General features: G+C 34.8%; 2 protein-coding genes across 3 annotated transcripts in view; one reads left to right on the top strand and one right to left on the bottom strand.

Annotated features, from left to right (window-relative positions):
- The first annotated feature begins 4794 nt into the window (after positions 1–4794).
- LOC135211889 (endoplasmin-like) lies at positions 4795–19797 on the top strand. Of its 2 annotated transcripts, none has more exons than XM_064245112.1 (15): positions 4795–4949; positions 9344–9480; positions 11354–11452; positions 11611–11736; positions 11893–12030; positions 12546–12714; positions 13040–13221; positions 13354–13475; positions 13967–14195; positions 14300–14499; positions 14621–14792; positions 14935–15180; positions 16955–17091; positions 18084–18217; positions 19113–19797. In XM_064245112.1, exons 1-15 carry the CDS (start codon positions 4895–4897, stop codon positions 19319–19321), a joined length of 2355 nt encoding a protein of 784 aa, XP_064101182.1. In that variant the 5' UTR covers positions 4795–4894; the 3' UTR covers positions 19322–19797. The 2 variants fall into 2 exon arrangements, with proteins under 2 accessions (XP_064101182.1, XP_064101181.1); XM_064245111.1 differs by lacking the exon at positions 16955–17091 and adding an exon at positions 17380–17516.
- Positions 19798–20369: 572 nt separating this feature from the next.
- LOC135211890 (bifunctional methylenetetrahydrofolate dehydrogenase/cyclohydrolase, mitochondrial-like) overlaps positions 20370–27717 on the bottom strand; it is an 18932-nt gene continuing 11584 nt past the window's right edge. Inside the window, exons 6-8 of the mRNA XM_064245113.1 lie at positions 26185–26286; positions 25788–26021; positions 20370–21097 (exon numbers count right to left, since the gene is read on the bottom strand). Of these exons, the coding sequence (XP_064101183.1) occupies positions 20988–21097; positions 25788–26021; positions 26185–26286 (446 nt within the window). The 3' untranslated portion in view covers positions 20370–20987. The remainder of the gene's footprint in view (positions 21098–25787; positions 26022–26184; positions 26287–27717) is intronic.

Raw genomic sequence — 27717 nt, forward strand, 5'->3', positions numbered from 1 at the left:
AGAAGAACCTGTATAAAATTAATGCAGCTGAGGCAGCAATTACTTTTAATAAAAACAAAAAATGTTTAAAAGAGGGTTTACTTCCAGCATATATTATTATTATTATTATTATTATTATTATTATTATTATTATTATTATTATTATTATTATTATTATTATATAATGATAAAATTACTCATTATTTATATGTAGTATTATACAATCAGAAATCAATGAAATATTACTTCTTATAGGAAACATTACTCTATTATACGCCATACTTGGATGTCCACTGTCCAACAACTTCCAGATCATAGATCCTTCACACAATCACAGTGAAGTGTCTACAAAGAAAGGTTATGTCTGTAATGAGTTATAAATTACAAATCTAACATTCCTGTATGGAAATCTTTATAAAATTTTATGCAAAAAACCTAATTTCTTATCAAAATTATGTTTAGGGATAGGGATGGTCTTGCCACATTAAATTTGTCTACAAATTTTATTAAAAGCCTAAGGGAAAGCCACTATGCAACAGTTTTTTATTAACAAAAACTTGTAGTTAAACATATATCACATCTGGTTTGATAGCTGAGGACAGGAGAATTTTAAGTTGTATTTTGAGTTACTATAACTTTGAGTTTATATAAGTAAATTTCCAAGTAATTGCATAGCTGATCATTTAATTACTTGATAACTATATATGAAAATTTATTTTATTATAAAAATGTCATGTTTGGTTAGTCAAGAGATGCAGCTGTAAGGCACTGCCTGGGACCCAAGGCAAAAGGGTCAACCTGGGTACCCAGACTATCTCTGCCAAGGACCCAAACTCCAAGTTGTAGATACTACAGTATTCAGTTAACACTGCATAGTTCTTCTGAAGGTGACCTGCTCTGAAGTGTCACAGTACAAATGAAAGCATTGACTGTAAAGTATATATATTCAGTGCTAATTGTTAGAAGTATCAAGAAGTAGTATAGATTTTTAGTGTTTCAGTTTGGTCACTGTATTATGGTAACCAGAACCATCAGGAAGGGCATACTTTCAAGAGACCTTCGGTTATGTTTCCATCCTGAAGGGCATACTTTCAAGAGACCTTCAGTTACGTTTTAGTTCCACTCACTGTGCTGTGTCTTAATGAAATGCAGGAATTTTACAGGTGCTTCATGCCGCTTATGTGGTCTGATTATGTCATAATTACTTCCAAGGTCAGTTTTACACTTGAGGTCCAATTGAGATACGTATTACATACTTGTCTGGAATGCAGGAACGTTTCATCTGTAGATGCACTTTTAATTACAACAGTTAATGGTAAGGCAACATACATTACTCATGTACCAGTATATTTTGTTGACTTTGGATTGCGTCAGAGATGAAAAAATCAGCTAATAAAGTTATTTAGTAATTGTCATATAGACTGTGTAATTTCAAAATTGATCCATGATCATTTTTCTGCAGTATTGTTCATGAAGCAACTGATGTGTCAGTTTTCAGTTAGCAAACTGCTAGACAGGTGCTTGTCAAGATATTCGAAGTCAGGTATTTATGCATATTTTCTCGAAATGGGATGGCTCCAGAGAAAAACAAAACCAGCCACCATCACTTTCTAGGTTTGCTAACCATTTCAAGATGGTTCTCAGAGATTTATGAGAATATGTACTGCCATAATTTTATTGATTGCAAAGTATAGTTCATTTAGTGGGAGGCTTATTTCAAATGTCATGAAAACTAGGTTATTTTCCAAAGAAGGTTTATAGATAAAACTTGTAGAACTCAGGTATTTATCAGGAACTTATTATCATTTACCAAACTTGCATGTACATTGATACATAAAAATATGTAATAACATGCTACATAGATATAGCATATTGATTATAGTGTTCGTTTTAATATTCAAGAGTAAAGTAGGAAAACTAATACTGTATGTTTATATTAAGATTAATAGGTAAAATTCAAAATTGTGCAATATACTTGTTTCAGTATTAAAGATATGAACAAGTAAAATTATTTTACGCAGGTATCCCTGCTCAAAATCTGTGTAATATTTGTGTTGTACACATAACATAAAATTCATGTGGCATTATGGTTGCTTTTACAAGATAATTTACTGAGAGACTTTTGATGAAAAAGAAATAATAATAATAATAATAATAAATAAATGAATAAATTAAACTGGTAAGTCTCTGGCAAACGTAAAAAGCAAATAAATGTAAGTGCAGTGATTTATTTTAAATTAAAGCACAGTCTTTTACACAGTTTTTTTTTTAGCATTTGAAGTGCAGGTGTTCGCCTCTTAATTATTATTATTATATATATAATATTACTCGATAAATATATATTACTACTTATTAAATTAAGGATGATATGATCCACTTGGGAAAAATCATACAAAATGTGACTGTGTACCACTAATGTAGGAACTGTAGTAAAAAAAATGAGTATGAAACCAACTCTCTCTCTCTCTCTCTCTCTCTCTCTCTCTCTCTCTCTCTCTCTCTCTCTCTCTCTCTCTCTCTCTCTCTCTCTCTCATGAAAAATACTTAACATGGACGAAAATAATAATTTTTTTTATTATTATTATACCCTACAAATTTAGCAAATTAAAAAGTATATTTGCATAGTCAAGTTTCATACTTTCTTTTCTTTTTTTCTTTTTCATATAAATTCTTTAAAAACAAATAGTGGTTTCAACTGGATGTGCTAATTGTCCACAATATGGATAATCAAGCGTGATGAAGATTCCCTTAAGAAACTCATTTTACATTCATTCTACCCCTATTCAGTTATGAAGTTATATACAAGATTCAAATGTAATGAGTGAAACAGATTTTATTGATGTGATTGCTATACTTGTATCTACCAATTCCTCATTCAATACGAAAGAAAATGTGATATAAATGTTATAATAATCTTTATGAAGAAGTATCGAGGACTATTTGTTTTAACTATCCAATGGTTCGATAGTCCGAAGTGAATCGTGCAGTGATAGACACTGTAGAACCCAGATTTAGTGGTGGTTCTAAGGCCAGCAATTTTCAAATAGTCAAGTACTGGAATTATTCATTATAGTGAAGCCGTTTTAGTTTAGGAGTAGTATATGCTTTGGTGCCTGACACGGGCAAACTCCCTGGCCACTGCCGTGTTGTGGTAACCAAGGTCGTGAGAGTTTCTCTTGAGTCTAGTGATGAAAATTGATCGTCAATTTGTTCCTATAGCTGGACAGCTCTTCAACACACGACTTATTTCAGATGATGTTTTAATCTAGAGGTGTTCTAAAGTTTAGCCTGATAAATAAAAATAAGATTGTTATTCAGTAGACAAGTCGTGTGAACAACATTTTAAATCGTGGCTTCCTGTACCCTTGGTGTTACAGCAGCAAAAGCAACGTTACTTAGAATTAAAACACGATAATAAACCAAATACTCAAATTTAATGTGACTTGGCTTACACTTCCCATTTATATTTCACACTGTAAAACATGTAACAACCTCTAGAGACGGTGAATGGAAAACTATTCAAGAAAGGTAATCATTGATGTTATTTTGAATGAGAAACCATACGCTTTCCTGAGCTTATTTGTAATTCTTTTAGGAATCAGGTGCAGGAGTAAAACCCTCGTATTTGAATAGCTTCTGCTTTAGATAACCTCTGAAATAGTTTTTATATATCTAGAATATTTTTTATCGTATTTTTGACTTATAAATGAAATAAAATCAGGATTTGTACAATTTTTATATACCCAAAAGGACTATGCTTTGCACATCCTACGCCCAGCGTTGCCAGACGCGGCATCAATAAATTCCTTAATTTTGGGGGACAATTATCGTAACAAGTTAATTTTCCTGTTTAGCGATATCCCAGTTTGACGATTAATATAGCATGCTGATAGATTTGCGGCCGTAAATACGCTATATCACAGCAGAACTAACGCAAGAGAGAATCTTCGTATATGATTATACAGAAATATTACGGTTTATCTTCAGATCTTACTGGGGAGCACGACAAAATACTAGGACGGCAGGCTTGTTTACGTTGTCACGAAAATACAATCGTCATGAGGAAATAGAGTGAAAATGTAGGTATTTCTTTAATGCGTCATCATTTTGGCCCCTGCAAAAGGCAACAAAAGGAAGTATATTGAACTAGTATCTTTTTTTTCTCGTTGTAAACTGTTCATGAAATACATTATGTCCCCTATAAATCCAGAAAGCAAGTAAACTCTTTCCTATAATGCCAAAGGTATCATGCATACTGCATATTTTCACCTGGGGGCTTAATTTGTGAATAAAAACATCATACTTAGGAATATTGCAAAACTATATTCAAACATATATTCTTGACCATAAACTGTATAGCATTGTATAAACCGACATTTAATTCATGTGATTTATACTTATGATTTTATATTGTATAAAATTAAAATAGAAACGATCGCACTTGTAGGAGCAAGTACTTTATCTTTGACAGTGCCGTTTTCTGTTTCTGAACTGACTTTATGCAGCCATTTCAGAACAGACGTGGCTTGATGACCCAATGATCTTCAGTATTCTTACTGATAACATTCCATAACACCAAATAGAAGTAATTAAAAGTTAAAATCCAGAACATTCCCCAGATTCGGGGAGTTGACGTCTGTCGGGGCTGGTAACATTGAGCTGCCCCACGAAAGACATGAATGACGAAGAGAAATCCAGCCAATAGCAGACAGCCAACTCTCTTTGGTCAGAAACACTTTATGAATTACCATTGGCTGAATTCCGTGCGTGGTCTGCGGTCATTGGTCGTCCGGAGAGGCTCCGCCCACCAGAAGGTGGAGTCTGGAGATCGCTTAGTTTACCAAACCATTCGGATACTTCAGTCGGTGTCAAACTCTGGTGACGTGCAGGGAGCGCGTTCGAAAATAAGGACACGATGTTACAAGTGAAATATCGATATTTCTTCGTTTTTGCCGCCTTGCTTTTGGCAGGTAAGACTTGAGGGTATTCATCTTTCTTATTTAATATTGAATTGTATTTATATTACTGGAAATATTCCTATTTTTAACCTTTGAAGAGCAAATCTTGTCTCGGCCTATTGAAGCATAGCTTGTACACGTACCCTAAGCCTAATGACTGGGGTACCGGCTTCCCTTAATTTATTAGGGTTTAAATTTTATTTTCATTATCACGCTATTTGTAATCTACTGTTTAAACATCATTCTATTGAATGGATAATTATTTGGTTATTTAAATGGCGAGAGGAATTCGGAAACCGCCTAATGAACTGATTGAATATTTAGACCTTCATTTAAAGCCCATTGACGTACCTATCCCATGATGGGCAGGCCTCTCTGACCTACGCCCAATTAGGTATTCGATTTGGTCCGTTTTGACCCATTGGGAGAATAGGCCATAGGGCGTGGTGGTAGTTGTAGACCAAGGCCATTATTAAGCTTTGTCTTGGCTTTAGCTGGGCTTATGAAGCTGCGTTTAAAACCCTATCCGAGCTAATGGAACACTTGACCTTAGGCCTATTTTTTTGTCGTACGTAGAATGTTTTTGAAGTAGGCTTAGATGCAGAGCTACTATTTTAAAGCAAACGAATGTATTAGCTTTGGTTAGATTAGGTATTAGGCTAGGTTAGGGTCAGAGCAGCATATCTGGGTCATTGTATGACAAATAGGGTAAAAAACCGCATGGTACAGGGATGGACCATGTACGATCAGTGTATACAACCCCAAGAAAAGTACAGACGGCCAACAAAGAATGGCGTAGTTTCTTAATTCATTGTTCGTTATGGAAATATTGCCATAAGCAGGTGCCAGAATATTTACTTAACAATAAATAAAATTTCCTTTCAAAGGCGCTATACTTGAAATAAATGACATTAGAACTGAGTAGACTTATTCAACGTATTAAAGATAATTATTTTGCAAAGTAAGGAAAAATATATACCGATGGGTCCACGATTTCTAATTTTATTTTCAACTCTAGCTTCATGACAGCATTCCGAAGATTTTGAAGTTGGCTTTGCTGCCGCTCGAGTCTTGACTCAACATATCGTACTGCACTGGGGTGTTGTCATTTCGTCTCCTACAGCCGATAATAATACATCAAGGCGTTAACATTCTTTGAAAACGATGTTTAGTTAAACTAATTTTGTCCTTTGACCAATAAAATAATTTGCATGACACGTTTAGTGGGCCTAAATTGGACTTATGATTTTCCCACATGATAAGCCTAGGTCTATTTTCAGCAGCATACTCTCTGGCGAGTACGTAATATTAATGAATATTTAAATCGACAATATATTATATATATATATATATATATATATATATATATATATATATATATATATATATATATTAATTAATCTGCTTTATTTGACTATTCCCGTTATTCTTGTTTATTAGCCGTGTTCACCTTTCTTCTTATCCTTTTAATAATTGCTTAACATAATTAACTCAGACCTAGCTATTCAAAGTCAAAAAGCATCATAAAAAAATCAAACGATATAATTCAGTCTTATTTTTTATCGAATTCCTTGCATATCATCCTGTTTCATTTGGACACCTTGGAAAGCTGTGGGAGTCAAAACTGACGAATACATTAAGAAAGGCTTACCTTCCTTAAAGCTTTCCTAGGATGATCTTTCTGTAGCTATTCATTTCTTTTAAATAGAAATTAATTCAAATTAGTTCACATGTATAACTACTAGACCTACTAACATAAGCATATTATAAGTAGCGGAAAGGATAAGAAATAGGAAAGGTGACGTTCTCGTTTAAGTCTATTTCATGTTTTTTTTTTTTTTTTTTTTTTTTTTTTTTTCTCAAGAAAAACCTACTGCTTTAATCAATGGGTTGCTCTTTGACGGCTACAGGGTGTAACACGAGTGTATGCACATATTTTGTGGAATGAAAGATAAAGTTTCTTTGAACAGAAAATATTTTATAAACGTGTATTTTAAGGCGTCCGTTGTCGGTGCGGGGACTTTTAAAATAACCGTTATCATTAGTGATGGTTTCACATGTGGAGTTCGCGGTGAGAAGTCGGATCTAGTGTTCTAGTCGCCTGAGATGTAGAAGAGAGCGGAGGTGGCGTATAGGAGTGATGGAAGTGATTAGGCCGGATGTTATTAAGTATATCTCCCAATAAAATGTATTCTTTAGGTTTTTGAAGAAAAAAAAATGCATGCATCATTGAAACCGTTTCCCTCCCTATCCGTGGTATTCACTGGCCACCGATAAAAAACAAAACAAAAAGAGTAAGCCTAACTGAAATCTTCCATCCATCAAAGATAAGTTTGCTTATTCTTTAGACAACTATTAAAGGACTTCAAGTGTAGATTTAAAAATCTCTTCCTCTCCATCTAAAGTATTCATCGGACACCAGTCATAAGCGTAGAGCTAGTTATGATTCCATGGTTCAGCAATGTCGTGACGAGGCACACTAGAATTCAAAGTTCACAAATGAATGTTGCTCAGCAACATTTTCACTACTGTATTGTCTTGCTCATGTGGTGCTTCGAGGTATTCCACCTCTAGGCCCATGTTCTAAACTTTGCCGTTCTTTAAACAATTTTATTCATCTATGTATGATTCTCTCCGGTTTATTAAGCTTTCTTGATATCTCTCCAACAGAAAACTTGCACCGAATGCAGTGCAATAATTCTCTCGCTCATCGAAGGATGTTTCTAGACCGATAAATGACACATTGACATTAGATACCCATGCACATAACATCAAAAGCAATAGTGAGGTCACCTGGTTCACATTGTTGTTAAGATATCGTTTTTTTTTCTTTTTGTTTTTAAATTTGATAGCATTTTGTGAGATTCCAATGTTTTCTGTAAAATTTAACAAATGGAATAGTTCAACTACCTTCAACTTAATATTGAAATGATAATCTAATGGACTATAGTTTTATGCGATACTACCAGTGATAGGTGTCCCCTATCTATTTGGTAATGTGATATCTATGGTTGTGATATGACGTTTTTTTATCACTTCGTTTTGTTCACGTCAATTTTGCTATATGGAAAATAGTTTTACACAATAACATAACATAATGTTCTAAAGATATCAGTGGACTGTTTTTAACGTCATTACACATGATTTCTTCCATGTTTGAAAAGAAAAATAGATAAATAAGGCATGAATCGTGCGTCAGGCAGGTGAACGAAAAATTATGAAACTCTGCCACGAGTTTTTGGCCGACAGTACTTATAATGCGTCCTGACACCGTAGTAGAGGTCTTTAGCTCCGTTTCTCACCAACAAGAAGTCGCGTCTGATGCCCATCTCCGATGTCAGGATGCGTTATAATTTACTTTTTTGGGGGTTGTACACATTGATCGTACATGGTCCACCCCTGTACCATGTGGTTTTTTACCCTATCTAAATTGTATGGAGAAATGTATGTCAATCTAATGAAATGGACCTAAGCCATACACTTAAGCCTAATTGAACAATGAAATTCTTTAGCGATTAGCTTTAGAAAAGCTTTATTTTTCAACTTATGCTCTTAGTCTGAGTACCTAACTCTCCAATAGGCTAGGTATCCTCTTGGAACTAAAAGTTTCTCGATAACTATGATCATGCTTAGGCCTATGTCTTAATTCTTACACCATCCACAACTACGCGTCTGTAGTAGTAATTCTTTTTCGTGCCGCACCATTTCACAGAAAATAAAGTAGTAACCTTGTTCTCAAAAAGGTGGAGGGATCAAGAATACCTAGCATTTAAGAAAAATTCAATTCATGTTTAATACGATTTCAGAAATTGTATTGGAATTGGGCACAGAAAAGTATTTAATTGTATGCTATAACTACATGACCCCAGATCTATATGGTAGGGCTACATGACTTCCTAACACTAGTTGACCAGGGTCGAAGTCTGATATGGGTAGGTCTGAAACCTTCCCAATCTACATGTCATGTAGGTGCGTCGTGTACATTTAAGGCATTGGCTGGAATGTACCTATTACGAAGAAAACTTTTAAAAATCTCTATTTAATTAAATATTGTTCTTATGACTTGGATCTAGATAAGAATGACCTATTTTCTTCTTGCCCAACTCAAGGCTAATTTAGTGAATACCATATGATGATAGACCACAGGTTGCTCAATGATGTGGTTTGACTGCCCAGTAGAAACAATGCTGTTTAAAAAATGTTAGTCAAGCGATCCCTATAAAGCAAATCTACTGTAGCCTATATGGTATGGCTTTTTACTGATTAGTATATGTAATATGGGAATATTTCAAGCTTTCAGGTGTAACTGTGTGTGTGGAAAGTGTAGAAAGTTAGTATATAATATAGTAGTGTGGTATGCTGTGAAGTTTTCTTTGTTTTTTCATATGTATTTCCTTTTCCAACAGGCTGTGCAAATGCTGAAGATGGGGCAGAAACAGTTGAGCAAGATATTGGTGCTGGCATGGAAGGCTCCAGGACTGATGATAACGTTATTGCTAGGGAGGAGGAGGCAATCAAGTTGGATGGCCTTAATGTTGCTCAGGTATTTTTTTGCCATTGTATTATTGTAGCTATACCCTTTCATTTTGAGATTGATAGAGTTAGTCATCCTTGTTACACCAAACTTTGTTCAATTTAAAATTCCCGAAAAAGATATTACCAGTTCATGTACACTGTTACAACTAGAAGTTAGTAAATATATCAGGCATTGAGGCTTAAATTGCAACCATAATATCCTAAAATACTGTTAAAAAACATTTAACTAAACCATGACCTGGTAAGACCTGAGATTTACATGAAGGGATCCAGAGCTGTGGGATACCCTGTGGTAGGCTTCTGGAACATAGAATCAATTTAGAACAGATATAGAATCAATTTAGAACTGATATCTCAAGGGCTTTTGGTAGAATAATCTTCATGGGGTTGCGCTCATCAATTTCCAAAGGTTAGAGGTTACCGACCCTAATCGGAATTAAGGTCATCAGCTTAGAGTTGACCAATACTTAACTGGATTGGCCATGGAGGTAATTTAGTGATTGCCCCAGGTTTAAGGCTTGGATGAGTGGCAGTTGAGGAGGCAGTGACCTTTGTAGCTTTTGAAACTTGTCAGAAATGGTTGCCTGTCTTTACATGATGCTTTGGCAGTCTACATAATTAGACATTATTGGCACCTTACTTTTGCCATTGGCTGCCTAGTTTGTTTTGTTATTTTTGCTATTTGATTTCTGAATGGTATTTTGATGTTCTTCACCTGAATTTATTCCTGCTGTAAGCTTCACTGCTTATAGGACAATTTCTGGCAAACCATATTGAATTTTGTAATGTGATTTAATTAAAGATGCTGAAATATTGACTTAAACTTGGACACATTCAAGTGCTTCTGATGCTCTTGTCGTCCTCTAGTTCTCAAACCTGGACACAAATGCTCTAGTCGTCCTCTAGTTCTTAAACCTGGACTCAATTCCTCTGAGAGTGGTAACACTTTACTCATTTTAAGTGCCATAGATGATTGGTGTATCTTCTTGCTGCTGCGCACAGTCTGCAACATTCCAGGGTATGGTGCCAGTGGCACCTTTTTTTTAAAAGAACTCCTGTGGAAAGAGTGCATGTTGACCTGGTTTTGGTTGGATCAGGGAAATTAATAGTAGAATTGTTGGCAATAGTGTGACTTGGGAGTGTGGGAAGACACTCCAAGCTTGCTTTGACTGTTATGAAGCACTGGTGGAACCAGGAGCTTAAGACGGATTGTTATACAACCATTCCTATGCACATTTAAAACATTGGATTTATGCCTTTCCAAGGCATTTGCACTACAACTTTCTTGACTATTTCACCTGGAGCTTCCCCTACTCTACATGAGTTTTCTCAGGGATGGCCACATATAATTATTTTAGCTTTCCAACATTGTAAGTTGTGAGCCGAGTCATTGGCAGGCTATGATTCAATTTGACTTGTTTTTAGACTGAGAATATCTCTTTCATCTCACTGGTCCCATTGCACAATTCCTTGATAGGTATTAGAAATCGGGGCAGTGTGGGCTTTGATCACCATATGCTGTCAAAAGCGTCTTGTTGGCGTGGTAGGTTTGGTCTTGGTCTGCCAACTCGGTGGCCATGAGTTCAATTCTCGGGCATTCCATTGAGGGTTAGAGATGTGTATTTCTGGTGATAGAAGTTTACTCTCGCCATGGTTATGAAGTCACCAGCTGCTGTTGGTCCCATTGCTGAATAACCACTAGTTCCGTGCAAGGTAAAAACACCATACAAACAAACATATGCCGTTGAGGAATTCACTTGCCTTTCTCATTAAATAAGAGTGGATTTTATAAAATCATTAAATATTAAATTCTGTATATAAATGCCTTTTAAAACTATAGTTTGCAGCCTATTTGAAATGTTTTATTTCAACTATTCCAGATAAAAGAAATGAGGGAGAAAGCAGAAAAACATGTCTTCCAAGCAGAAGTAAATCGGATGATGAAGCTGATCATTAACTCGCTGTACAGAAATAAGGAGGTAATGAGACACAACTTTATTGCAGTCTGAAATATTCATTGTTTATACAATACTAATCATAATTTAGTTTGATTATCCAGCATTTAGAAGTCTGAAACTATACCCTTCATATAATAAATTGATCTGGTTTCTAAACCTTTCATATCATTAATTTTCAGATCTTCCTCCGAGAACTTATCAGCAATGCTTCAGATGCTATCGACAAAATCCGGCTGCTTTCACTGACTGACAAGGATGAACTTGATACAAACTCGGAACTTGCTATTAGGATAAAGGCAGATAAGGTAATAGTTTTAGAATTTGAGTGAATATTATGGTTTGTGTTTACTGTTCTACTAAAAATGCCATAGGTGTTGCCTTGAATTAGTTTTATAGTAGTGGTATTTTCCCACAATCTGGTTTTAAGTTTTCTGACAGTCTCATTTTTTAAATTTTTCCAGGACAATCACATATTACACATAACTGATTCGGGTATTGGTATGACGAAGAATGAATTGGTTAACAACTTGGGAACAATCGCAAAGTCTGGAACATCAGAGTTCTTTTCAAAAATGCAGGATTCGGCAACTTCAGATGAAGTAAGTATTAGTGATTTTCCTCCATTTATAGTGTAAATCATACTCAATATTTGGATTAAATTTAAATTAGTATTAGAATATTCATGATTATTTTTTATTAAGGTTTTGGAAGTTTATTTAATAAATTTCTGTACTGTTTACAGGGAATGGCTCTATTTTCTCAGGTTTGAATATTGCAGTATTAATTTGTAAGTGTAGTTTATGAACCTTGAAGTGCCTGAAGCGTGTATTTCTCCTTGAACTACCTGAAGTGCATATTTCTCCTCAATTCCCAAGTTTAATTCCCAGTTTTAATTTTTGTTGCATGTTGAAGAATTTGGTCTTTTACCTTTTATTCATTTTCCCCAAAAATATAATTTTTTTTTTTTTTTTTTAAAGATAAGCTTTAGGTTACTAAATATTGTGATATTCTCTCAATGAATAAGGTGAAGCTTGGATATGTTATTTTGGCTCTTGTGGTGCACATTAGAGTTGCTTATGCATGGTACAAATAATAATCTGCATTTAATTTTTAGGCTGGAGATCTTATTGGTCAGTTTGGTGTTGGTTTCTACTCTGCATTCTTGGTTGCTGATCGTGTTGTAGTTACTAGCAAGCACAATGCTGATAAACAACACGTATGGGAAAGTGACTCTGCTGAATTCTCAGTTGTTGAAGATCCACGTGGAGACACATTGAAGAGAGGTAAGGAGTACTGGAAAGCCTGGTATTTTATAGTTAAAGTTTGAAGGAATGACCATTTTGTGATAGATGCTTTATGGTAGATGAAAGTTAAATTTTAAGCATCTCTTCAATGACATCTTGTAATTTTTTTGTAGATTTATTATTTGAATTTTGAATAAAGACAATTACAAATTTACCACTACTTTATTCACATATTGAACACACTCCTTTGATACCATGGCATAGTGTACTTGTAATGCTATCTTTGTAGTTACACAAAAATTGACAAAAGATTTTTCTAGCTTGTTATTTCAGGAATTTTAAAGCTTTTATTTCCCATTTTTAGGTACAACTGTCTCACTCCACTTAAAGGAGGAAGCTTATGATTTTGTCGAGATTGATACTGTAAAAGGACTCATTAAAAAATATTCCCAGTTTATCAACTTCCCTATTTACCTGTGGGAATCAAAAACTGAGGAGGTTGAAGAGCCTCTGGATGAAGATGAAGCTGCAGCTGAAGAGGACAAGGTGGGAAGCTTTTTAATATTCTTTTGAGTGTTTATCCTTTGTTCCTTTGAGATGTATAGTGACTAGTTTCTTTGCTGTAAATTCCTGAAGCTGTGCTATGAGCAATCTTGTTGAATGGGATTTCTGTTACAGGTGGAGGAAGATGAGGAAGGTAAAGTTGAGGAAGAAGAAGAGAAGCCCAAAACCAAGAAAGTTTCAAAGACAACCTGGGATTGGGTGCTTGTTAACGACGCCAAACCCATTTGGACAAGAAAAGTAAGCCCCCCCCCCCCCCCTCTCTCTCTCTCTCTCTCTCTCTCTCTCTCTCTCTCTCTCTCTCTCTCTCTTCTCTCTCTCTCTCTCTCTCTCTCTCTGATTATCATCCTGTTTTGAAGACAGAGGGTTTGTTAGCTATGAAAAGTACAAATTTATTAAGTTTGTCATATTAATGAAGTTAGAATTGGGAGATGTCATGAGTTTACCTGCAAGATTGTGGCGGTAGTTACTCCTGGTATTGTCATTTGCCTTGTAGTTTTTATATATTTAATTTGAAGCTGTTGAAACCTAAAATTTGGAGGATAGCAGTGGAAAATGATCCATGTAAATAAGTTTTTGGCAAATACTGCTTTTTAGAATTGGGGTGCTTTATATGGTGTAACAAATACTATATTGAAGTATCTGAAGGGATTAACTGATTTAGCTCCATCCTAATTACTTTGTGAATGACGATCAGTGCCTTTAACTTTTATTTCTTTATCCTCTCTAGGCCAAATGAAATTGAAGAGGATGAATACAATGAATTCTACAAAACCTTGAGCAAAGATTCCAAAGATCCTTTGGCCAAAACTCACTTTGTGGCTGAAGGTGAAGTCACTTTCAAATCACTCCTCTTTGTTCCTGAAGTACAACCAAGTGAATCTTTCAACAAGTATGGAACACGCACCGATCACATAAAGCTATACGTTAGAAGGGTCTTCATTACTGATGACTTCCAGGTATGGGTATCCCTCCTATTGTAATGTGTCAATTTAAGTGAGTTGACTTGGAAATGAGTGTTTAATGCATATAGGTAGTCACTTAAAAATAACTAATTTTGCAGGACATGATGCCCAACTATCTCAGTTTTATAAGAGGTATTGTTGATTCTGATGACTTGCCCCTCAATGTGTCTCGTGAAACCCTCCAACAACACAAGCTCCTTAAAGTTATCAAGAAGAAACTGGTGCGCAAAACACTTGATATGATTAAGAAGATGGAACCTGAAGAGTATGAGAAATTCTGGAAAGAGTATTCAACAAAGTAAGTACTACAGTTGACTGGATATTTAGATATTCACTCTGTATGGTGGTTTGTATTGCAACATAGAATATTAGTAGTTTGTATATCAAAACTGACATCTAACACTGTTTCTTTACTTTAGCATCAAACTGGGTGCTATTGAAGATTCTGCTAACAGAACTCGCTTGGCTAAACTTCTGCGATTCATGTCCTCTGCAAGTAAGGACAAGTTGACCTCTCTATCAGAGTATGTTGAAAAGATGAAGGAAAAGCAGGAGCACATTTATTACATGGCTGGTTCCTCAAGGAGTGAGGTACGTGGAACTTGTCTGGAACGTTGTCATTTTGATTTTTGTAGATTAAAGTAGTTTAATCAAAGCCTTCATAAAATTGAAGTCATAGTAGTGCTGACATTATTATATGGGGACAGTAATTAATTGCACATTTTTCTTATAGGTTGAAAATTCACCATTTGTGGAAAGGCTTCTGAAGAAAGGGTATGAAGTGCTTTACTTGACAGAGGCCATTGATGAATACTCCATTAACGCAATCCCTGAGTTTGAAGGCAAGAAATTCCAGAATGTTGCAAAGGAAGGTCTTGTTATTGATGACAGTGAAGGAGCTAAGGAAAGAATGGAACAGTTGAAGACCACTTATGAACCCTTGACTAAATGGCTAAGTGAAGAAGCTTTGAAAGAAGAGGTGAGTCCCAGTTCCTTTTTTCTTTGGCCTAAAAGCAGTTAATGTCTGTCAAAATTGCTCTTACTCAAAATATGTTTTGTAATGGTACATGTTAATGTATACTATAAGGAGTTATTGAAGTTTTTTAATATTTCAAGAAATGCCTTTGTGAATTATCAGTATCTTTGAGGAATAGTTCTTAAGTTTCCTTGTGTAACATGATTAGTTCACATTAATTCATAATTGGTAAATTACGCTCCACATCATTAAAATGAGTACTCTAGTAAAGTAGAAAATCAGCAGTTGGCATCTATAGCATGAAGAACTAGGTAATTTTTTATTGGTCACTTCATTGCTTTTCAGAAGAATCCTCATTAATACTGAATATTTTGTCCAGTTGTTACTATGTCAGAAGGAATGGCACATGAACTTTGGTTTTTGTGCTTTTGCTCAAGTCTAATCCCTATTAGGAAGAATTAGTTTAGATTTTAGTGAAATTGCAGCATGTGGTAGCTTTATCTTGAAAGCTCCTGGTTTTCATTTTTAGTTTTATCAAATGAATATGTTGGGAAAGATTTTGTTTAAGACTTGGCAAAGGTATCTTCTAATATTGTTTAAAGTATCTGTTGCTGCAGGAAGGCATGGCTCTTCACGTAACAACATGGCACGGTACTTCACAGATCTGACTAAAAAGATTAACTCCTAATTTATCTTTAACTTTCTGGATGTATTAAGTATTGTAGGTGGTGGTCCTTGGGGTAACCTGCTTTTTAGTAAATTTATCCACATGTAATTTTTTTCTTTAGTGGTGGTGCAGGAAATTGATTCCCACAATGAATGTTTGCTCCAAAATGTTTGTGATGAACCTTTTGACAAGCCAGAATGAGGAGTTAACTATTGTACTGTTAAAGTATACTGCTTTTCCAATATTGTGAATAGGATATATTAAAAACAAGACATATCAAGATATTGTGCTTGAAATATTGAATAATTTAGTGGACATCTTTTGTATGTGGATGGGTCCCTTTGGTATAGCAGCTGTTTATAATTTAATTAGCTATTGTCCATACGACTGGCATTTTGTTCCTTAAGTTGTGGTCATTTTCTTTTATTGATTCATGATCCCATCATAAGTTTCTCCTTTTATATGGCATTCACTTGATCTAAAACATTTTTCACATTTGATTTCCCAGAATTCTTTGATTCTCTAACTTGGATTTAATATGCTAAAATGAATCTGCAGCTAATATTTTCAATGCCATTGATCCTTAAAATTGCTAGGTAGCTCTTGTGTTGTTTTCCATGTTGGTGGGCAGTTAATTGAAAGAAGGAAAAATACTCTTAGTTTTGTTCCTAATAACAAATCAGACAATTCACAAGCTTATGTGAGCACATTAGTTATCTTGCAGAAGGGGATTTGTTATGACAAGTAAACTCAGATCAAATTAAAACCTTTACAAAAAAGTTACTAGGCCTTTGGTGAGTTTGGAATAGTAGTAGGAATATTAAGACTGAGGTTACGGGAGGCCTAATATCTACTAAGATGGTAATTGACAGGTGATGAGTGTGCAACCCTAAGTGGTTGAAACACATACTATTTAAATAGATGGAATTTAATAATACACTGGTGTTGGCTTTTCTCTATGTGCAGTAGTGTGCAATTCTCCACAACTCTGTAATGAATGTCTAACCCTTAATGGTAAACTTGGAATAATGCTTCTTTCCTAGCTAATACTAACATTTTCTGCTATTAGATCTTCAAATAACACCAAACTCTCCGAAAATCTTATCTCAGGTGTCCAAAGCAGTGGTATCAGAGCGTCTAGCAGACTCGCCATGTGCTCTGGTTGCTAGCACATTTGGCTGGACTGGTAATATGGAAAGATTGGCTATTTCAAATGCACACCAGAAAACTCATGATACTCACAGGGAGTAAGTTAACTGCATGGGTGGAGGTCTTTTGTTCTGGTATTGTAACAAAGCATGGCTTTTTTCAAGTTAATTAAATGCATGGGCTTCCTGAAGGTGGAGGAATAAGACTGCATTTTTCCATTCTTACAGTTACATACGTGTACATATATAGGGTCTTTGTATAGTGCTCTTCCTGAATACAAGTGATAATGGTGGTAGTCAGAAAGGTTTGTGTGAAGGTAAGTTTATTGGTTGGGTGTGACATTTTGAAGGTAAGAGTGTTTGGCACTGTCTCTTTGTTTTTATTAGATCATGAAAGCTGAGGTAGGCGAGAGGTTGACGGAAACCCCTTGTGCTTTGATTTCCTCCAAGTTTGGATGGACTGGAAACATGCAACGCATTGTCACTTCGCAAACACACTCGAAAGCTAATGATGTACAGAGGGAGTGAGTATTTAGTGCATGTTGCACATGTTTGCTGAGTATTTGTACTTTGTGCATACTACAGTGTTTATAAATATTAAATGTCAAAGCTTTTTGTGTGCATGAATTGGTCTTTACAGATTTTCCTTTTTTGTAGAGTAATTAATCATGCAAATATTGAATATAATTTTTGTAACCCATAATTTTTTTTTTTTTTTTTTTTTTTGGTCATGATGTCTTGCTACTTAACCTGTTTCAAGAGCAATAAGTTAATTTATGTATGGTTCAATTGACTTGGTCTTTCAAGGATAGGATATTTTGAAATAAATTGTCAAATTTGGTGTAAATGTCAGTATGGCCATACTGATTTTCCTTTCCGAACTTGATTACTCCCTTAAGGAGGTATACCGATATTCGGGTTTAATTAAGGAAATTGTTCATCAGTTGCAGTTCTGTTTGTTGCAAAGTAACATAATTCCTCCAGTCAAAGGTCAATACAACTTGTGTAGAATACTATTTTTGCTCAAAATTTAAGTAGAAGGGTTAATATCTTAAAGAATTGAAGTGAATGGTTAATATTTCTTCTTGCAGCTATTACCTTAGTCAAAAGAAGACCTTGGAAATCAATCCCCGCCATCCTTTGATAAAGGAACTGCTCCGTAGAGTCGAGGATGATTCAAGTGATCCTGTTGCTAAAAATATTGCTACAATGATGTATCACACAGGTAAGTTATGTAGCTGTTGTGCTTCTTTAAATTTAAAGATATTCTTAAATAGCACATAGGTCTCCAGTGACATTTTTGTAAATATGAAGGGGTTTGGTAGGTTTTGCATTACTTCTGAAGGTTGTTGGGGGATGTATGAATTTCATTTCAAGAGGAGGCACCATTCAAAGAACCATTACTAAATCCGTTAAAAGGAGAATTTCATAAATTTTTGCCCCTATTTTGATGTGTAATTTTTCATGGTGCTCAAGATTATGCTAAATCTTTCTAAATACTATATTTATGGGAAGCTATTTAGTATTGCAGCAGATCTCTGCATGTCATTGTGAAAATTTACTTTAGTGATATAATTTTTAACATACTACACTGTGATATTATTTTTGAAAAATAATTTAGGAAAAAAATTCTAAGCTTGTAAGGAAGGCAGACCTGAGTGTTTTACTATTGTTGGGGTGTGGATTGCATCAGGAATCTTGGAAGTTGATTGAAAAACCTCAAAACCATAGCCTCAGATCCTTGACTTGCAGTTACTTTTAGGTTAGGTTATGGCCTATGAGCCCATTCAGTCATAAGACAAGGTTTACCACCTGGTGGAGTTAAAAGGGGGAAAAAGTGACTTAAGTAATGCTGATTTAATATAAAAAAAAAAGGGTGGGGGAGCAAGCAAACTAAATTAAGTAACCACCAGTGTCATTATTGAATGAGATGTCTCATATGCTCTGTAACAAGTCATTGTAGAACTTTCATTTTAGTGTCAAAGAATTCAGGTTACAGGCTTTGAATTGTATAAATTTTTGCTAAATGTGGATCTTTGAAATGTACAATAGGTTTGTGACTTAGTTTTGCACTCCATGCAAGGGTTTTTAAGATTTTTTACATAATTATGTATTTGCAGCAACTTTACGTTCTGGCTACCTGCTGAAGGATACAGTAGATTTTGCCAAATCTGTTGAGGAAATGATGAGACAAACTCTTGGTGTATCTTTATCTGAACCGGTTGAGGAGGAACCAGAGTATGAGGAGCAGGAGGATGAAGATGAACAGCTATTAGATGAAGACGAAGATGATGATGGGGAGGTCGAGGAGATGCATGACGAGTTGTAAATAAGAGGACTGCTTGTTTTGATGTGTTGGGTAATTTGTTCCCCCCCTTTTTTGAAATAGAGGTAATTCCAAAGATGGCACTAGACAACTTGGTGAAGAAATGGCTGTGTATCATCACTGTTATAGCCGTGGTGCCATATCACAAATGCTGTAAATATTTTTGACAAGACAATGTTTGGAGCATTTTGTTAATTTCACATGGTTATTTGTACAAGATGTCTGAATGTCACAAGTCTGAAAGGCAGCTTTTGTTTGAAAGCACCTTTGCACAAGATGATGGTATTTTAAATGGAACGAACTCAAACTTGATGATATAGTCTTAACTTCTGAGAAGTGACGCCAGTGACAAGGATGCTAAGAAACATTATTTCATGAGTGACTCTTACTAGGTTTATGGATCCATTCCCTAGTGGGGATAGGTGTGTGTATGTGTGAAAGTCATTTCATTTTCATAAATAAATTATAAATATTTAGAAGTTTTTGATTGTCCTTGCCAGAATCACCAGGAAAAAACTGGTAAGGGTTAGTTTCTCAAAACTAGTCAAATAGGTTCAATTTGTTAGTTTCTCAATTAGTCAAATATGATCAATCTCCAAGATTATGAAAGTTGGAGAGCAAGACTTGTTGCAAAGAACCTTGCTGCTATGTGGGCAGTATTCTCTACTGCAGGGCAGTTCAAGAACGATATGACAAGTAAATCCAAGGTTGCTAAAGAACTTGAAGCACAATAAAGCGAAAAGTTTCAGGTTCATAAAAGCTATCTTGCGGACACCTGTAAAAATGCCGAAGGAGTTTCGCCAATCATGTTTCTTGAAGTATAAAAAAAAAAAAAAATTGTGGATTGCCATTGATGTAATTAGTAATGAAGTGTCTGGTCAGTATTTAAACTATAAGAAAGTTTGACGCAACGGTTACATTTAATTCCTCCAATAGGCATGGTTTGAGGTTAACATTGCTTTAGCAAACGGCAGACTAGTCTTTTGTAATAGAACCTTGTAAGCTCTTAATTCAAACCTATCGGAGGGCAGGTTGTTAAAACAAATACACATTATTTACATTAGTTTTATTGAAAATCAGAATCCTTTTGGAGCTTTCGTTCTGAAACGCTTTAAGCTAAACTATTAAGTATAAAAGTATTGAAATTAGCTAGGCTACAATGCTTTATAAAAAAAAATTTACTGTGCTTTTGCATATATTGCTATTTGTGTTAGACAATTTTTAAAAATCACAAAATATTTGGTACAAAATTTTCCCAGAAATTTTAACATTTTCCAGAAATAGTACTCAAAAAACAAAAGAACTGCTTAACCATACTATAGGAAGACTAATGCACTGAACGCTACCAAAACCATCTAATATACATGGACCCTTTTCCCTTGAATTGACAACACATTTTTCTCTAAAACAGCACTAATAAAATGCAAAGCAATACTGTTTGGTGAATTATAATTAAACTTTACTATATTTCAATGCTTTAAAAATCTCTACATACTTCGTTTGAGTTCTGTTCCAGTGTCTGTAGTAGTTACCAAATTGGAAACTATACTCCAAAATCGAAAAGCAAAAAAAAAAAAAGAAATAAAGTGGGGTGATAAATATACCTTAAGTAATTAAGGTCAATATCTGGAAGAGGAACTAAATTATCGGATACTATATAAAGCATTCATCAAGTTGATCTCTTGGCTGCAGCAACTGTGTTGCGCATTAACATTGCTACAGTCATGGGTCCAACACCACCTGGAACTGGACTAATGTATGCTGCCTTTTCAGAACAACCTGTGGAAAGAGAATGATTTTATTGTATATCTAGAACCTTAATTTTAAGCCTGTACATACTAGCTAAGAATGAAGCCAGATGCTAGAGTGATAACTATGGCCTCCTTTATAGGTAGCTGGAAATATAGCTGCATAGAGGGAAGTCACACTGAAGGGAAACTCCTACAGTTGTACATAGTGAAGAAGTGATTTCCTTAATACAGTATATATATATATTTTTTTTTACAAGAAGAGCACCTGTTGTATACTGTTATTACATTGTATATTTACTAAGAATCCAGTGATAGGTCTTAAAGCCTAACATCCAAGCTGTGAAAAGCAATGCAGGCTAAACTGGTGCTTCTGGGTGATAACTACATACCGATAAAGGTATATAAGTTAAAGAAATCCATGACATCCTTGTTTTTCTACAATTTTTACATTTCACCTATGTAACCAATCCCTGCAGATTGCGATGCATTGTTTGCTGTTTATTTTACAATTATTTTTCTTAATTCCAAATGTGTTTTGTATTTCATATCTCTTGTCAAAAGTTCATAACTTTTAGAGCTTTTTTTTTTTTTTTTTTCTCATGTTTTCAAGTCAAATCCCTGATAGCATCATCATATTGCTGTGGATTAGTTGTGGTTTTTCAATGTTCCTTTCCCAATTCTCCACAATTATTTGTGAAGTGTATCTTGTTTTTTCACTATACAGGCAGTCCCCGGGTTATGACGTTCCGAGGTTAAGGCGCTTCTCAATTATATTCATCAGACATTATTTCCAGGGTTACAACGCATGTTCCAGGGTTACGACGCCTACAACACTCGTCTGGCAGATGAAATATGACACCAAAAATGCAAAATAATCAATATTTGAAGGTTTTTTTTTATGAAAAATGCAAAAGAATGCAGTTTACATAGTTTTCAATGCACCGAAAGCATTAAAAGTAAGGTTTTCTTAGGATTCTTTATGATGTTCCGGCTTACAAAGCATCTCAAGAACGGAACCCCCGTTGTAACCCGGGGACTGCCTGTACTTGATAATTTTGGTTTATTGCAGGAGCATTTTCTCTCTTTTTCATACCCTCCCTCACTGCTCCCAAGGATATATTGTGTGGCAAGGCCTATAAATGCTTCATATCCTAATGTGACTGATTTGCAGGTACTTGTGCTTATTATTAGCGTCAAAGATGTTTGTGAGCTTTTGCCACTGATGTATGATTACTAATGAAACCATGAATCCTAGAGTATGTGATAACCAAAGCTGATACATTTTTTTCCCCAAAAGGCCACTAGCCTATTTTACATTACCCATATTCCATATAACTGCCTTTGTATTCGTCCGAATAACATGGACCTACAGTAAGAATTATATCTAATTTGTTAGGCGGATTTGCGGAGTACTTAATCAGTTTCTCCATTTAAATAAATCAATTTTTTTAGATGAGATTTTCCCTCACAAACATTTTCATAAAAATTAATTACTTCCAAGCAAAGTAAACCTGTACAGTAAAACAAGAACCAAAACCATTAATGAAATACACAAAAATATTCATCAACCAACAAGGAAATCCATTACTTAAAAGCAATCACTGAATAGACAAGAAAGTAACAGAGAAAGACCCGACAAATTTTTATCCTTTCCATGTGAATTCACTTACTCCTTGAGCTTTCATATAATCTCTGTGAAATGTTACAGTAGCCGACTTTGCTGGGAGTTGCAATCAGTGGCGATTTTACCCCTCAAAACGTTGGGGGACAACTCTGGGGCAAAGATAATTGTTGGGTGGGCATCATAGGAAAGGTGACTGTAAAAATTATTACAATTTTGGAAACATTTTGAAACTCATGGAGAAATGAATTTGACTAAAGGTAAAGGTTCATACAGCATTTTGTTTGATTCCTAAGCAAAACAACTGTAAATCATTCATCTGATATTTTACCTGACTTGCATAATATGAAAATTTAACATTCAAAACTATATACAGTTCCAAACAATAAACAAACATTAAAGAATGGATGGTATGTATTTGAACCAAATAAAGAAAGGTAGTAATTACATGAAATGAACAGATATACATGGGGCATGTCATGACAATTCTGAAAAGGTTCAGTTTGACATTCAAAACTATATACGATCCCAACAAATATGCAAATTATTAAAGAATGGCAAGTTTGTATAATGCACATTTGAACAAAGTAAGGAAAGGTATTAATTAATGAAATGAACAGACAGATATTAAGCTTATCATGAAAATTCTCAAAATGTTGTTCCAACATTCAAAACTATATACAATTCATAACAATATGCAATTATTAAAGAATGGTAAGTTTTTATAATACACATCTGAATACAAAGCAGATATGGACGATGTCGGGACAATTCTCAAAATGTTTAGTGCAGTTTGATTCTACGATTGTTATGTCGGCTGTCAAACTCATCTACAAAACTATCTAAGTCAATACTCTCAGCCCGTTTACTTTCAACTGATAATAATGCAGTGTTACTTAGTCTCACTAGTCATTGAATTTCTAAGAAATATTTTTACTATTTTCATTTTGGAAAAACTTCTTTCACAAGAAGCACTAGTAACAGGAAGTGTTACAGCTATCAAAAGTAACCTGTATAAGCAATCAAAGGCAGATTTAAATGGATGAATAAATGACAAAAACTCCATATGATGTAGGTGGCTGATGTTCTTTCTGGAGCAATTTCTTAACTAAAGATAGCTCGTGTTTTAAATCACTTTGATTAACTGAATATGATAAAGCAAATGACTTCAAGTCATCCTCATGTCAGAATATCTGTCCTGCAAGACAGAGCTGAAATGCCACAGAAGATCACACATAACTTTGGAAAAACGACAATCTAATTCACTATTTAAAGAGTCTGGTAGTGCTTCGTACAAGATTATGATGTGTTGTGCATGACTTGGCTCCACAACTCTCTGGCCAGTTGTTTCCAACATGATAAAATATGGAGTTGTCAAGGTTTTCTTGAATGTTTTCTTGTCACTGTTGGTGAAATGTCACATTTTTTACAGAGTTCGTCAACCCTATTAGAGTAATTCTCAATTAAGTTGGAGTTTCTTACATCAGCTAAATCTTCACGACGACAAGAAATAAGTTTAGCTGTTTTTCCAAGGTCTGCCTGTTTGTCCTGCAGCTGCTGAGATACTTTATTTATTTTTCCCAGAATTTCAGAGAAAAACTGCAATAAACAAACAAATTCTGCATCCATCTGAGCAAGCAAACCTCTAGCAGATACAGCCTGAGCTCCAGTATCATCTGCAGAAGTCTCCTTCAAAAGTCTTATAATACATTCCAGATGTAATAAAGCATTATCACAGGAAGTAGCCTGACACCACCAGCGAGTATCACTGAGATGCTGAAGTTCTCGAATTTGTTCTTCAGGAAACATTTCACACTGTATAGAAAGGAACTTCTCATGAACCACTGCATTACTAGCAAAGATATAGCCTTCTTCAAGAAGACTGAAAAATCCAGATGCTTGTGGTACATTCTTTGCAACACTTGTCAAAACCAAATTGAGCTTATGACCATAACAATGAACATAATAAGCAAAAAGTGCTTTCTCTTTTATATGTTGCTGAACGCCACTAATTCCTCCACTCATGACTGATACTCCATCAAATCCCAAGCCAACAAGAGAAGATTTATAATCTAAGCCTAATTTTTCTAGTTTTCAGTATTATGTCTGTGATATAGGCAGCATCCAATGAAGACATGGGAGTGAATGAAATAAATCATTCCTGAATACAGTGTGAGATTTCATCATAAAATCGTACTACTATTATAGTACTAATTGCGCAGTTTTACTCATCTTTGGCTTCGTCGGCTTGAACAGAAAAGTAATGGCAGGATTTTGTTTTCAGCTATTTCTTCCCTCACAATTGATGTAAATGTATCAATCATCTCATTTTGTATTGCAGAACTGGTGTACTTCTCATTTTTTGGATCACTTTTGACACTTACAGCTGTAACAGGATCATGTTTGGCAATGGATCTAAGAAGTTACAGATATTTCCTGGATTTTGTTCATTGTCACCTTCTCTGTGGCCCCTTTGTACTATATATTTTATTAGTGTCAAGAGTATAATCTTACCAAGAGTTTTTATGTAACGACGATTTTCAAGGACTTTCTTCTGATAGCCCTCACTTATACTCTGTTTAATGGATGTTTTATCAGTCTTATTGTGTTGGTAGTCAATTCACGCAGTATAGAGGATTTGTGGATATGTGAGTTCAGGTGCTTTGCAATGGCCCCATCTTTCCTTGTGCCTTTTTCTATCGTCTAAAGCCACTCTTTACAAATGTATCGTCTACATTGCCATAAGAAGGTGATGCAAAGTGCCTACAAGCAAAACAGAACAATGCATCACGTTCTTGAGAGTACTCAGCCCAATTTTGTGTGACTAGTTAGTGGCTATTGTTATATTTAATAATGATTAATTTCATATATAATATTTCATTAAAAAAGTGAGGGGGCAAATCAAAATCTGGGAGGGCAGCTGCCCCCCACCCCTAGAATCGCCACTGGTTGCAATTTCCCCATAATCTGGCAAATTTTAAGCTATGTATGAAAAATATCTCGTGACAGAGCTATTTTCATAACTCTATTAACACAGTTTTAATGGAGAAAGAAAATCAACAGTAAAACTAGGAAATGTGATTCCCTCTATACTTACTTTCAAAGTCACAATCACCAACCAACTTTGCTTTGCCTGTGACGGGGTCTTTAATGCGATTAATTCCGACATCTATAATAGCACATCCTGGCTTTATCATGTCACCAGTAATAAGACCAGGGACTCCAGCAGCAGTGACAATGATATCAGCTGTAGCAGTGAAGACCCTCAACTGATCAGTTGGTGTGTAACGGTGACATATGGTTGTAGTTGCATCTAAACCTCCAGTTGCACCTTCACAAAGAGAAAAATAGGTTCAATCGATATAAGACAGGTTTAATACAAAGACCCAAATAAAGTTATTGTGTAAAAAAGTACACATACACTAATAACATACAAAAAAACATATAAGCAGCTCATACACAGTGATATCCAGAGCAGTCATTACACTACTTACCATCAGGACGGACACCATCTCCATGCAAGAGCATTGCTATAGGCATTCCTACATTTTTACTTCGCCCACATACGACAGCGTTCTTACCATAGGTTTCAATACCTGGATTACGAAAAAAAGCTCATTAACATAATATTATAGGGACTAACCTATAAAGAAATTGAAATTTTACAACATCGATGAACTTGAAATAGCATCTCATTATAACGCACTTAATGAGTACGATATGCCGCTAAAGTTTTTTTTTTCATTCACTGATATATGTCCATCTAAATAAAAAAAATAAAAAAAGTAAATTCAAGGAACTGTTCAAATCACATTTCACACAGTGCGGCATAATTCTTTTGGTTCCTGGCTTTCTGAAAGTAGTAATAAGGTTTATGAGTTTGCAATTGCCAATGAGTAACATTCACATATCATAATTTGATGAGAAAACCAAAAATAAAGCCTTAAATTTGTATAATAAAATCTTTTACTCTCTTCCCCTTTACCAAGTTCCATTTTTAGTTCATACACCAATAGCAAATCCTCCAGGTGAGCCATATGAGAGTCTAGCACCTTGCAACTAACTTTTACTTTGCTTTAAAATAATCTTTTGTGTTTTTGCTTTTACAAGTGAAGTAGTATGTGGTTATTTTCTTGTGTTAAAAGTTTTAACAAAAAAACTTGCAATACAACATTAAAGGTATGTTTAAAAAGTATTTTTTTTTTAAAGTGACAATGTCACCCTTTGTTCATCTGGCAAATCACATGCTCACAAAATCTCCTGAGATGTTCATATTAAACAACATGTACTATACCTGTCTCTATTCCAGAATAGGGCAATCACCAAAAGTAAGGCATTCATAAAAAAAAATGGTTTGTAATTTGTACTTCACATGATTTCAATAATAGAACAGTGGGTTATACTGAACTTATTGTGCCAAAAAGATATTTCTATTTTAACAGACTGAATGCTGTGCAGCAAACTGAAAAGTAAGATGCCAACTTTACGAGTGCCATGGCTGTGGCTAAACATTTTACTAAACTATTGTTGAACACTTACGAAAACAACATGCAGGTGCTGCTAGTACAATAATAAGGCATACTTATGCTCTAATATGCAGTAAACAAAATATAGTTGAGTTTCAACATACGTAATATAAATAAAATTTCTGAACAGCAGCCTTTACACAATCAATAGTAAACACAGCAAATTACAGTACGTACATAGTGTACTACAGCTATCAAAAAAGGAAACAACTAAGTCTCCATCCTAATACACAAGCAGTAACACACTTGAAATGCAAGGTGGGTTTTATCCAACATCAGAAATTATAAAATGCAAGAATCAGATAAACTTCAGAGTTAGATTAGGAGCAGAAAATTTGGAGCATAGGATATATATTTCAAATCACAATTTTCTACACACTATTCTTAAGGAAATAAAGGAGATATAAGATGTGCAAAACGTAGGCATAAGCGTGTGCCACAAATGAAATAAAGGAGAAGAATATTCCAAACTGAAACCATTGGTGAAAAAAAAATTGTCTA

Source organism: Macrobrachium nipponense, chromosome 40 (genome assembly GCF_015104395.2).
Source record: "Macrobrachium nipponense isolate FS-2020 chromosome 40, ASM1510439v2, whole genome shotgun sequence".
Lineage (NCBI taxonomy): Eukaryota > Metazoa > Arthropoda > Malacostraca > Decapoda > Palaemonidae > Macrobrachium > Macrobrachium nipponense.

Excerpts from the sequence above, each read along its gene's own strand:
- LOC135211889 (XM_064245112.1), top strand. The coding sequence starts at position 4,895 with ATGTTACAAGTGAAATATCGATATTTCTTCGTTTTTGCCGCCTTGCTT. Across the intron at positions 11,453-11,610 it reads CGCTGTACAGAAATAAGGAG|ATCTTCCTCCGAGAACTTAT; the intron begins GTAATGAGACAC and ends ATTAATTTTCAG. Across the intron at positions 13,476-13,966 it reads AAACCCATTTGGACAAGAAA|GCCAAATGAAATTGAAGAGG; the intron begins AGTAAGCCCCCC and ends TATCCTCTCTAG.